This window comes from Falco rusticolus, chromosome 8, assembly GCF_015220075.1.
Source record: "Falco rusticolus isolate bFalRus1 chromosome 8, bFalRus1.pri, whole genome shotgun sequence".
In the NCBI taxonomy this organism is placed as follows: Eukaryota; Metazoa; Chordata; class Aves; order Falconiformes; family Falconidae; genus Falco; species Falco rusticolus.
This window is the reverse complement of record NC_051194.1, coordinates 10,736,253-10,748,778: the sequence shown is the minus strand read 5'-3', so window position 1 is coordinate 10,748,778 and position 12,526 is coordinate 10,736,253. Positions and strand designations below refer to the sequence as shown.

At 54.7% G+C, this 12,526-nt stretch overlaps 1 protein-coding gene across 1 annotated transcript; it reads left to right on the top strand.

Moving 5' to 3' along the window:
* The first annotated feature begins 5,562 nt into the window (after nucleotides 1-5,562).
* Nucleotides 5,563-11,356, top strand: MSX2 (msh homeobox 2). The gene is made up of 2 exons (XM_037397941.1): nucleotides 5,563-6,013; nucleotides 9,509-11,356. The coding sequence occupies exons 1-2, from the start codon at nucleotides 5,659-5,661 to the stop codon at nucleotides 9,931-9,933; spliced, it is 780 nt and encodes a 259-aa protein (XP_037253838.1). The 5' UTR covers nucleotides 5,563-5,658; the 3' UTR covers nucleotides 9,934-11,356.
* Nucleotides 11,357-12,526: the final 1,170 nt, after the last annotated feature.

The window sequence follows — 12,526 nt, the reverse complement described above, 5'->3', positions numbered from 1 at the left end:
TATGAAAACTGACAAATACAAGTAAAACCGGTGTATAAAAATAAACTCAGTTGCTTGTTTGTATGGGGAGGTGGGTGTGCGCAGGCAGTGTCCGGGAATAATCGGGTGCTCGAATCTGTCAGTGCAGGAGCTTTCAGTTTATAACTCTCCACACATTATTTTGCACGCTGGGGTGACTCATTTTGATGTGTTCATAACGCAGACAAGCAGGAAGGTGTGCGCGATAATTAAGATTCACTGAAGCAAGGTCGATGAACACCGTTTGCGAACGGAAAGACGGCGCGCAGGGAAAAAAGTTGGGAGGTCATGGATGGGCATTTTTTCCTCCTTTTGCTCCCTCTTAAAAAAAAAAAAAAAAAAAAAAAAAGAAGGAAGAGTGATGTGCGGAGCGGCGGGGGTGCCGCTCGCCGAGGCGGGGGGCGGCTGGCCGGGCGCCAGCAGGTGCCCGGGGTGTCTGCCCTCGGGGCCCGATCCTGCGCTCTCGGGAGGCAGCGCCGGCTGCACCCGCGTCCCGGGCAGCAGGGGCCGGCCCTGGCCTCCGGGACAGAGCGGGACCCTCTGGGCTCCGGGATCGCCTGAGGGACCCCCCCGGCACCGCAATCGGCAACCGGCACCCCCGGAGTCCCGCTGTTCGTCGCAGCGAGGGGTCGCCTATCGCCTCCGCAAACCAAGTCTCCATCCGATCCTCTTGATCGCGAGTTTCCTGCACGTACATACAACCTCCCTACCAGCGCTCTCCTCCTCCGAAGCTCTCCCGTGTATTTATTTTAAAAGTTGGTACCTCGGAGGGGGTGGGGTGGGGTAATAATTTTCAATCCTTCAGGGCAAAACTGTTCGCTGCTTTGAGCAAAAAGCCACCTGATCTCTCACAACTATCCCCTGGCTCCTGCCAAGCAGAATAAAAACCTGCTCCTAAGTGAAACCCCTGAGCAGAAAGAGGGAGAGAGCAACCCTCGGCGGGTGGGAGAGGAGACGCTCGCCTTACGCAATGATCACGGCTCACTGTGCACTCGCCGTCTCAACGAGCGGATGGCACCGGTGCGACACACAGGAACCACCGTCGGGTGACACAGAGGACAATTATAACGCGTGATTGCGCTGGCCGCGCATTCCCGCACCGAGCGCCGGGCGGCTTTGCCCCGTGGCACCCACCTCCCCCGCACCGGCACCGCGGGACGGGCCCCCCCGGGCGGCCGGGGGATGCTCCGGGGAAGGGACCCCCCCGCCAGCCGCCCGGCAGCTGGCCCCGCAAACAGCGATCGGCCAAAACGGCTTCGGAAACGGAGCCCAGCGGACTCCAGAGGAGGATCTAGGTGGAAGCGTCGGTAGCCAGAGCTGATCCCTCGGAAGCTCTGATATTCGGCTCGTTTTAATTCCTCTCTAGCGTCTGGAGATAAATGCATAATATCTATTATTACAACGCCTTTCTCTTGGCTCCAGGTCTCATCTGGAGCAAGGTGATGAGACAAAAGCCTCCCAACCTCTGACACATCAAATATCACCTCGGCGCACACCTCCTTTCGGCGTAAAACTTAAACATGATGCACATTCTGATTCCATTTTCCTGCCTTTCTCTCTAGTCAAATCGGGAGGCTTATGTTCCTTTCCTAAGGGACTTCCACACGCCAGCTTCACGGTGGCTCGTTAAAAAACCTCTGTGTAGAAAACGGCTTTATTAACCAAATCGGTGTAAAAGGAGGGGGAAATGCTTGTGGGGTTGTCCCTCCCGAAGAATAAACGCGCTCCCACTGCCCGCGGGCGTTTCGTCCCCACGAGGAGTCTGTAAAGGACATGAGCTGCTGCTCAGTGGACTGGACTGGGCATCGCTCGTCTAACGATCCGGATGGGCTCCCTCCTGATTTACACCGATAAGGGGAGTGGGGCGAGGGGACTGGAGGAATTGGACAGCCCTCCCGCCCGGCAATGCACCAGCACCGGCTACCGCACACTAATTGTGCTGTGGCAATTGGCGGTGGGGATGCTGCCCACGGCCCGACGGGTACCGGAGCGAGGATGCTGCGGCAGCGCCTGCCCGCCGCCTCCCTCCGCCCCCGGGCTGGGAAAGGCGAAGCGGAGGTGGGCCGGGGGGTGGGGGGCTGGGGGGTGGGCAGGGGGAAGGCGGAGCTGGCCGGGACGGGCCGTCGCTGCTGCTGCTGCTGGAGCCGGTCAAACTGCACAGCCACTTCCCCCAGGAGCTTCCCTTTCATCTCCCCGCTCCTGGCGCCTGCAAAACAGCCTCAGTTTGTCTGCAACGTCTCTCCTCCCCCTGCGCTCCCCCCTCCCCGTCCCACTCCAGCTGAGAGCCCCAGGACCGGGGCGCCCAGGGCCCGCCCCGCCTCACAGGGGCTGGTGCTGCCAGAGGCGGCGGGGGGGGGGGCTGGGGGGCGAGGGGAGTTAGGGGCTTTCTGGGCATCCTTGGGATCCGGCCGTGCTCCGGGCGACGGCTCCTGACGGCGGCCCGGTAGTGGGGAGCACTCGGGCGTCGAGCTGGGACACAGCCCCGAGGAGGGGCCGCCCCGAGAGCCAGGCGGCTCCCGCCGAGCCCCGACGGCAGAGCCCCGACGGCAGAGCCCTCGGGACCGCCCTCCCTGGGAGCGGGGTCTCACCGGGGACACGAGGGGGGAGCCCGACGCAGGGGAAAGCCCCCGGACTCACGTCGGTTCCCCGGGCCGGGAGAATTCCCTGCTGGTCTGAGGCTGGGCGGCCGCTCTGAGATCCTGGGCAGGGGGGAAGCCTTAATTCCTCCAAACCCGATCTCGGTGAGGTTTCCGTCCCGGCTTTCAGTGCCGTGTGGGGCTTCATCCTGCTATGTTTAACTGATAGGAGGAGGATGAAGGAGGGGAGGGGTGAGGGAGGAGAGAAACCTCCAAGTTCAGACTTTAGACAGAAAATGCTCCAACCTGGTGGTGGGCTAATGCTGGGGAGGGCAAACGCCATGAGCAAACGCTGTGATGCTCTGCCATCCCAGGCGCCCCTGTGGCACCCAAAAGCCAGTCAAACCAGGCAGGATGAGCCACCTTCTGCTCTACGCTCCACAGTGCCGAGAGAAGCTTGTCCCTTGGTCCCCCTCCGTCCTCCAGCCTCCCAAAGGATGGCAGCGCAGACAAGCCTCCCCAAGCCCACGGGGACAGTGTGGGAGCTTGCCCACCCAGACCACAGCCAGCACCCAGGGATAGAACCTGCACCCAAGGGACGTGATCAGTGTCACCATGACCTGCCCTCCTGCGAGCTCTCCTTCCCCAGGCGCCCTTCCAGCAGGCATTGACTTTGGGAGCGTGGTATAATTATCTGTAGCATTTTCAGCAGCCCCACAATGGTTTTCCACAGGCAGTGCATTGTTCTTGACACACAGGCATTGTTTCTGCATGTCCATCAATTCTCATTTACTTGTCACAGTGCAGGAAGCATGGAGAAGGGAAGGGAAGGGGAGGGGGGGAGGAGAGGGGCAAACACAACCCCACTACAGCAGCAGGGCTGGCAAGGCCGGGGCTGGCTGACTGCAGTCCTGCGTCTCTCTCAGATCTTCCAGCAAAGAGATGAGTTCTGTGGAGAAGGAGAAGCAACAAACTGAAGATAGCAAGAGCAGCTGGAAAGTCATCAGGTTGTAGGATCAGCTACTATTTTCACCCCTGGAGTAAAGCCCAAGTCAGGGCTCTGCTGTCTGAAACGTTGCAGGCTGCCTCAGCCAGATTAGTTGGGCTGAGGCAGTGAAAGGCATCACTTCTCTTTGCAGATCTTGCTTGGCTTAAATCCTTAACCCGTCGAGGTCTGCAGCAACACTGCTAGCAATAAGTAATGAGTGTGCAAACCCTACTATTAGTCCCACTGATGAGTGGGGTTTTGTAACACAGCTTCTCATACATGTCCTCCCACACTCCTCACACCTCAATCGCATGCCCCAGTCCCAATTTGACATCCGTGGCACCAGGCGAGATGCTATCAGAGTTAGGACAGGACGGGCTCAGATACTTGTTGGCTGACTGGGGTGGGGGTGAGGGGGGTAGGGGGGTTGATTGACCAGGGTTATAAGGGGTTGGGGGACCCCCGGGCCCAGTGCAGCGCACCCAGTACAGCCCCATCCTTGAGATGCTCTCTGGTTTGGCCTAGGTAGAGGAGCACAGCCCAAAGAAAATCGGCACTGGAGCAGTTCCTCTCCCAAAAGCAGCTCCCAAACTGTCCTCTAGGAAAAGGTATCATCAGCAGGCTGCAGAGGGAGTGGGAAGTCATGATTTGTGTTAACAGGACTGGGGGCTTCCAAGACTGCCACATGGGCTGACAGGAAAGTCAGGAGTCCAAATCAAGCACAAGAAGAGCTAGTGAAATCCTGCATGTTTTGTGGAAGTGAGAGAAGGAAACGTGCTCAGGGAGCAGAGTCCTGCTGCTGCCGAGGATCAAGCTGTGTCCCAGCTGGCCCTGAGGCCAGGGCTTGGGGTGAGGAGCTGTGCCACGCAACCCCTCACCTGGGCAGAGGCACTGCTGCCTTCCTGCAGTATTTTGCTTTTTAGAGCCCCAGTTATAACTTATTACACCAAAACAGTTCCCCAACTCTGCATTTCCTGGATGTTAAAAAACAACAACAACAACAAAAACCCAAAAACCCAGAGAAAGTTGCGGGCACAGCATGAAATAACGCTCGCCATAAGATTAAAATAATTATGAAAAGAACAATATGCATTTGCTTTTATCTGCGCGGTAATTAGAAACGCTTTTTAAAGGATACTCTTTATTCATACCACTGGTAGGAAGTCAAAAAGTGAGAGAATCTCTTTCACAGTACAGGTTTGATATGCCTCTTAATTAAGGGCTGCGTGCCCCTAATTTATTAAAGCTCATCCATTCATCACGTGTGTAATTGACGCTGGAAAAAAATAATAATTACAGATCTAACCTCTGCAGGGTGGTTTTGCCCGACTTGGGTCCTGATGCCGAGGGAACGCAAACAAAAAAAAAAAACCTTTTGGGATGAAAAACGAGCGGGGGGGAGCAGGGGCCCGCGTCCCCCCGCGGGGGCGTCGGGCTGAGCGGGGTCCGGCACCCCGCAGCCCCTAACCAGTGACAGCAGAAAGGATCCCCATTCCGGGGGGGGGGCCGCTCCGGGGGGGGCGTTCCGGGGGGCGGGGGCGCGTCGGTACTCGACGGGGCGGCAGAGGGGGCCGGGGGGGCCGGGAGGAGCCGGGCCGGCGGCGGGAGGAGGCAGAGCCGCGCTCTTCTGAAGTTTCTTCTTCGCCTAATCATCAGCCTTAATTACCCCGGCGGCTTTTTCTCTTGCTTCGCTATGATTATAGCCCTGGACGGCTCCTTAATGGCACAGCCCCGCTGGCTGCCCGTGTCATTAACTCCTAATTCATTTCGGAGCGGCGGGGGCCCCCCCGACGGCATCGGCCCGACAAAAAAAAAAAAAAAAAGGTTTCCGCCCTCCGCGGCCCTCCGAGCCAATGGCATGAGTCACCCCGCGACGTCAGGCCCAGCGCGGGCTCTGATTGGCCGGCGCGGCGTTTACTCCACTTCCCAAAGGAGGAAAGAGCCGGGAGCCCCCAGAGGGGGGAAAAAGGGGGGCGGCCCCGCAGCGCCTCACTCGCGCAGTCCCCGCGCAGGGCCGGGCAGAGGCGCAGCGCAGCTCCCCGGGCGGCCCCGCTCCAGCCTCCCTCCGCACCCGCGATGGCTTCTCCTTCCAAGGCGAAGGAGGTTTTCTCCTCCGACGAGGAGGGCCCGGCGGCCGGCGCCGAGGAGCACCACAAAGTCAAGGTGTCCAGCTTGCCGTTCAGCGTGGAAGCCCTCATGTCCGACAAGAAACCCCCCAAAGAGCTGCCGCTGGCCGCGGCGGGGGGCAGCGCCGACGGGGCGGCCGTGGGCACCTCCAGGAACCTGCTGCTGCCTGGTCACGGCTCCCGGGACGCGCACAGCCCCCCCGGGGCGCTTACAAAAACCTTCGACACCGCCTCGGTCAAATCGGAGAACTCGGAGGACGGCACGTCCTGGATCCAGGAGGCCGGGAGATATTCCCCGCCGCCAAGTGAGTGGCCGGGGGAGCGGCGCCGGGGGCTGCGCCGGCGGCCGGGGGGCGAGGGCGGGCGGGCGCAGAGCCCCGGCCCCGAGCTGCGCTGCTCGCCGGGCGCCGGGATGCGCGCAGCGCGCTGAATATGTGCAGTACATTTTATATATGTATTTCCATCTACATGTGTGTGAGTGGTATGTGTGCGTTACGGATTTCTTCATATGTATGTTATATCTCTGCGTTCATACAGTTACAGATTGTTATACGCAGGTATATAAAAATACATATTTTTTTAAAAAACATAGAAAGATCAGGAGCTGCCTTTCCCGACACACGTCTCGCCGGCTGCCAGTTCGTCCGTTTATGTTATCTCGATGCAAGGAGAACTGGGAATTCTCCCGGTTCCTTTCTCCCTGACACCATGCGTGGCAAAGCCATCCTGTGAGGTCGGGAGGTGTCCCCGCCAGTCCCCGCCAGCCCGGCGCGGTCTCCCGCCGGGTCTCTCCCGGCGCGGTGCTTGTCTCTCTCCTGCGTTGCCTGCAGCCTGCCAGGGTTCCCCGGGCTGGGCATGACCCCTTCAGCCCCTGCCATCCCTCCCGACCCCGTCCCCACCGCCTTAGGGACACGCCAGCCGGAGGTGACAGGTCACTTCTTCAACCCTTTTTGCTGTTCGAGCTGCGCTGCTGTGTCTGCGTTGAATTGCATTTCGCTTTTGGGGACATCCCTTAAAAAAAAAAAATCAATTGCTTCTAAAAAATAAAAAAAACAACAGTACCTTCAGGAGAAGGTGACAGCCGCAGCCCGACAGCGCTAGGCTTTCTGTCGGCACCTGCGTTAGCAGATCGATCCGCTCTCCCCGCGCATCCCCGACGTGCCTGATGCACATGTAACGCTCGGCTTTACTGAAGTTAGTGACTTTACAGACGCGGACTGTCCCGCCGGACAGCCTCGCAGAATTTGTTCCTGTAACCTAATATTGCAAGAAGGAAGTTTAGTGCTATTACAGCTCCTTTTTTTTTTTTTTTACAATCATTTCGATTTGGCTTTCAGTCGCTTCCTTTCCTTTGCGATAATCCCCAATTAATTTGATTTCTAACGTGCTGGGAGGAGAGCAGCCTGCCCGTGTCATTCCCTGCGTAGCTCCCGTTTGCGATTTCCATGTATCCCCAACTATGCTGGAAAAGCGTGAAAAACAGCGTGTGCTCCTACTCGAACCCCTTCTCGAAAACTGCCCAAACCCCAGACACAAGGCCTAATCTTTTCCCGGTGCATTTTTTTCCACTTCTAAATTCTTTCTCTATTAAAATCGGCGGTTCGTGAGATCTGCAAAACAGCGTTGCAAGGGCTTCAGTCGCCAGGGACTGCAGTGGGTGATGGCAGCGGGATTTGGGGTGAAAAGTGATGGTCAGGGAAGGGAAGGTCCTTCGGCCTCGTTCATCTTCCCGATTTCCCGGCGCTCGGTCCCTGGGAGCCGGTGTGACAGCAAGGGGCGATGGCCGGTTCCCCCCGGGAAGCCCGTCCGTCACGGGCGGTGGAGCGGGGAGGATGTGTGACGTTAGAAACAGCTCCTCGATTTACGATCATTAATAATCCGGGTGGGATGAACTGGGGGAAGAGCTGTACAAGTTGGATTTTTGAACAACGCGAAAAGGCAGCTGTCTCCGGGTGATGCTTTTTGTCCGGCGTTGGCCAGAAAACGGAGGACAAATAGAAAAAAAACCAGCGAAACAAATGCCTGCAGCCAGGGCTTGAGGACTGTCACGGGATAAGCGCAATGACAGGGTCAGCGATGGCGACGGTCCCCGCCGCTTATCAGGGCTGGGGGATGGGGAGGGAAGAAGCCTTTGACCGCTTGGGTGTATTCCGGGGAAATACTTACCCGGGATTTAATTTGAAAGCATGTGTTTGCCGTTTCCCCCTGCGCGTAGAAGTCGGGACAGGTCGGGCTAAGCCAGCCCGCCCGTCGCGACAGTAGCCCCGTGGAGGCTGTCCCTGCCGGGCGGCCCCTCCGCGCCCCGGGGGACAGGAACGGGCTGCCTTTAAAGAGAGACTGGGATAACGGGGTGACCGGTAGGGAATTTAGGGTCCATTCAGTGTCGTTTGAATTTAATGCTAGTTTTGGAGCGAACCGACTGTCACGGTGAGCACCGTAATTAGTAAAATGCCCTCGTGTGATCATAAGACGGTATCTGACAAGTTGTTTTCTAAGAGGGTTTTATTTTTCGCTTTCGTTATCTAGAAGAAGAGTAAGAAGAGAAGTTTTAACTTTTTCTGCTTAGCTGTTCTCTCCCTCCCCTCTCTCAACTTTTGAACGTTTTCCTCGTGGGATTTTTTTAATTGCCCGATATGCACTTAAACAGCTTCGGGGTTCACTTTATTTTAAAAAATAAAAGGAAAGTGAAATGGGTCCAGAAAACACGACGTGCAAATACTAACAAGCGTTTGAAGCAGACACTGCAGCAAGTACAAAATTTAGCAGCCTCTTAAGAGCAGCCTGGGTGTCCTTTTCTGTATCAGGCTGGGGAGCCAGGGGAGCTGGTCGTATGCCCCGGGAGCAATCCAAAACACAGCCAAATCGCTGAGCTTTTGAAGTCAGCCACAGGGTTTTTAATCGTTCTTGAGATTGCAAAATTATTAGTGAAATGCAAAATGAGTCTAAAGACAAGTCAGCGATGTGCTGTCCCGGGCACATGTGCCTAACCTGGTTAGGGTTACAAGGCAAGCACAAAAGGTAGTAGATTTCCTGACTTTTATTGGCTACGGATGCTTGTAGCTATGTCTTCATTTTTTTAGATGGGCAAATGTCATAAAAACTAAATGTTGAATGAAATGTACACTGCTTTTTTTTTTTTTTTATACTTGTTCAAAACCAGAAAATACTCCTTGAAAAGTTATAAAGCAGAAGAGAAGGTTGCTCTTGAAGAAGAAATAGTAAGAAAAATGCCCAGTTATCTAAATGACAAAAATTATCATACCCACTTCTTCAGCTGTCAGAAAAAAAAGATAGGGTTGACTTGTTGCATTTGGTGGAGAAACCCTGGCGCAGGGCTGGGCTGGGCTTGTCTCTTGCAGCACTGTTCTTTTGTGGGTCTCTTACTTTTGCCTGTATGCTCGTCCCGTGCGTTGCTGCAGTTATTCATCCAGTTCTGCAGCTACCAAGATGCTGTTCTGTGTGTTCTAGACCCCTGTGATGTGACTCCTAAAGCAATCTGCTGTGTGTGTGCCTGTGAATCCTTCGTGCCCTGATTGCCTACAGGCTGTCCCTTTGAAATCACTGAGGCAAAATTTCACATTTCCAGGACGTCTGCTGAAGTCCTGTGAACATAAGTTTGGCCAGAAAAATATTTCCAGAACCACTTGCAAAAGGATCCCCTGTTTTGAGGGTATTGCCTGGTGGGACACTCCCTTAACCCCCCCCGCTCCCTTCCCACCCCAGCCCTCTCAAACGCGGCATCTCTCCAGAGCACTCAGGTCCCCCTGCGTTGTGATAACTGGCCTTTCCCTTCCTTGCAGGACACCTGAGCCCCACTGCCTGCACCCTGAGGAAGCACAAGACGAATAGGAAGCCCCGAACCCCATTCACCACTTCCCAGCTGCTGGCTCTGGAGCGCAAGTTCCGCCAGAAGCAGTATCTGTCCATCGCCGAGAGAGCCGAGTTCTCCAGCTCCCTCAACCTCACAGAGACCCAGGTCAAAATCTGGTTCCAGAATCGGAGGGCCAAGGCCAAGAGACTGCAGGAGGCTGAACTAGAGAAGCTCAAAATGGCAGCGAAGCCCATGTTGCCGTCGGGATTCAGCCTCCCTTTCCCCATCAACTCTCCCATCCAGGCTGCCTCACTGTATGGAACATCCTACCCTTTTCACAGACCTGTGCTGCCTATCCCGCCCGTTGGACTCTATGCTACTCCTGTTGGATATAGCATGTACCACTTATCCTAAGAAGATCAGAAAGACAAAGCGACAGTGAGACAGACTTCCTGGTGGATCATGTCCGACCCTGAGAAGGCAGTACCCCAGCCAGTACTGGCTGTTCTTTCTGCACGCTTCTATCTGCCATCCTGAGTGTACGGGAGTTTGCGTTAGCAAAGCAAGACATCCTGTACGCTATGGGTTGGGTGTCTTCTGAGCGTGCTCTGAGCGCTGAGAGTCTGATCCTCAAAGAAAAAAAATGTAAAAACAAACAAACAAAAAGAAAAAAACATTTGAGCAAATTTAGGGGTTTTATACAGTGCACGTGAAACTAGAATAAAAAAGAACAGGTGAAAAAGCAATCTCATCTTAAAAAGGCAGAGATTTCCTGATGCCTTCCTGATGGGGCCCAACACATGTTTAAAGTAAGAGGGGTGCATGCCCTAAACCCACACTCTTGTTTCCATCAGTTAATTTGGTGGCAGGGGGGAGGGAAATAAAAAGGTGTAATCAAGGTTTTGTTGTTTGTTTTTTGTTGTTTTGTTTTTGTTTTTTTTTTTTTAAAGAAAGCAGAGCCCTTAGCTAGAGACACCGTGTAAATAGAAACTAGACCCAGTAGAGTCTGAGTGAAGTTCAGAGCCAGCAAGTTCCTGCATTTCTGGGGGTAGGGAATATTTTTGCAGTCCGAACCTCGACAGATGTTTGCAAGGAGATGAACAGTGGGGCTCCTAAATGTAGAGCGTGGTTTTCTCCACCGTAGGCTCCTGTAATGCCTTTATCTGTATAAATAGCTTCAGCATTTGTAAAGCACTGTGAGGGGAGGTAACATGCAAGGGAGGGTTATTAGGCAGGCTGGTCGTTATCTCTTCCTATTGGCATGCTTAGAAATTTTTGGCTACAGCCAGGTAGTCTTGGCTCTGCAATGTTCATTGAAAATGAGAAAAGAGGGAAGGAAGCTTTCTGGGGAAAGAAGATGTGGGTTGTTTCCACAGTGGTGGTGAGCAAAGGATTATTGAACACTTCTGGGACATGTCTGGTTTTTTGGGGTTTTTTTATTACTATTTGCAACAGTCTCGGTTAAATAGAAGAACCCCCCGAGTCTTCCTCTTCTTCCCTTGCTAAGGATGCCAATGTAAGTGACTCATGCTTCAAGCCCTTCTTAAGAGAGATCCAGGTATCACAAACAACCCTACTAGTAGGACGGTGGGGTGCCAAGAGACTGCGTAACCTGTCTGTCCCCGTGGGAGCTCCCCGAGCGCTGGCAGTATCTTCTCCAGGCTTCTCCTTGTAACTATTGTATTATGTGTATTACTCTTGCTAAACTTTGTGAGAAAGTTAGTCCGAAGGCTGTGGAGCACTGAAGGCAGAGCTTCTCCTGGATTTACTTTCTTAGCATGTTGTTGTGGAAGAAAAAAACAGACAAAAAAGCAGAAAAACGAGAAAAAAAAAAAGCCACGAGGTTTTGCTGGTTTTGGTTTGTTTTGACCCAGGCACTGTTGCTGCCTGGGACCCACTATAGATGAACTTTCCCTCTCCTTTCCCCTTACCCCCAATCTTCCATTATAGGAAAGTCCCTTTGAAAGGGATGCCTTGTACAATTTTATATATTTTATTGAAGATTTATTATTTCTTATCTTTTATTTCGAATTAAATTAAAAAAGAAAAAACATGTTTAATCGCGTGTGGGTCTCTTGAGTGTTTGGAGTTCTTTAAAAGGTAACTTCTCTCCGTGTGTGTTTTGCAAGGCTGGGTCAAGTTCAAAGGAATGTTTGGGTTGCCTTTATGATTACTTCCCTTTTCTGAATCTGAATTAAAGCCAAATTTGCAGCACATGAAGGTGAATTGCAAGTCAACAATTCAAAGTCGAAAGCCAAACCTTTTATGAGGTTTCCTTGTTTTTAACAACCGCTTTTAGGCGCCTCTGTTCTTTACAACATCATACTCCGGTGATGTTTCCATCACTTTTCTTAGCCCGTGCGCTTTTTTTTGCTCGGGACTCTCCCTTCGACTCGCCTTCCCATTGACCTCAAATCCATGCTTTGGTGGGAGACTAGTCTCGACCCCCGCATAGTGGGGGGTAATTTTGGACAGGTAAGACCTGTCAGGGACCCTGCTGTCCCCCAGTACAGCCGCATTCCGGGGGTCCCGGTTGCCGTCGGCGCTGCCCCAGGGTTTTCAGGACAGCCTGCCTCAAGGGATGCTCCCCTGGGGAGCAGGGGCTGGACCGCTCGCCCCGGGCCCTTTTGGCGAGGGGGGAGAGGGGGTGCTCAGGTACGAGGGGCACCCGGGGGGCAGGGGTATGTACCGCCTCATGCCCAGGCGCCGTGCGGGCACAATGTACGTTTTTGTTGCAGGAGGCTCGTGCGGGTCAGGAGTGACCTTCGGGATCCCAGATGGAGAAAAGGGGGAATTCGCCTCTGTCGAAAGCGCCGAGCGATTTAACCGGGCTGGGCAGAGGAGAGCTCGCCCCGGCTCCAGCGCTCGCCCCGCAGCTCGCCCCGCACCGGTACCGGGGCAGCGCTCCCCGGCGGGCACAGCCCGCCCGCCCCCCGCGCCGGCGGCGCTCAGCACCACGCCGGATCCGGCCTCTGCCGTGCGAGAGGGAGCGGGCCGGGGGGTGAAA

Excerpts from the sequence above, each read along its gene's own strand:
- MSX2 (XM_037397941.1), top strand. The coding sequence starts at position 5,659 with ATGGCTTCTCCTTCCAAGGCGAAGGAGGTTTTCTCCTCCGACGAGGAG. Across the intron at positions 6,014-9,508 it reads GAGATATTCCCCGCCGCCAA|GACACCTGAGCCCCACTGCC; the intron begins GTGAGTGGCCGG and ends CCTTCCTTGCAG.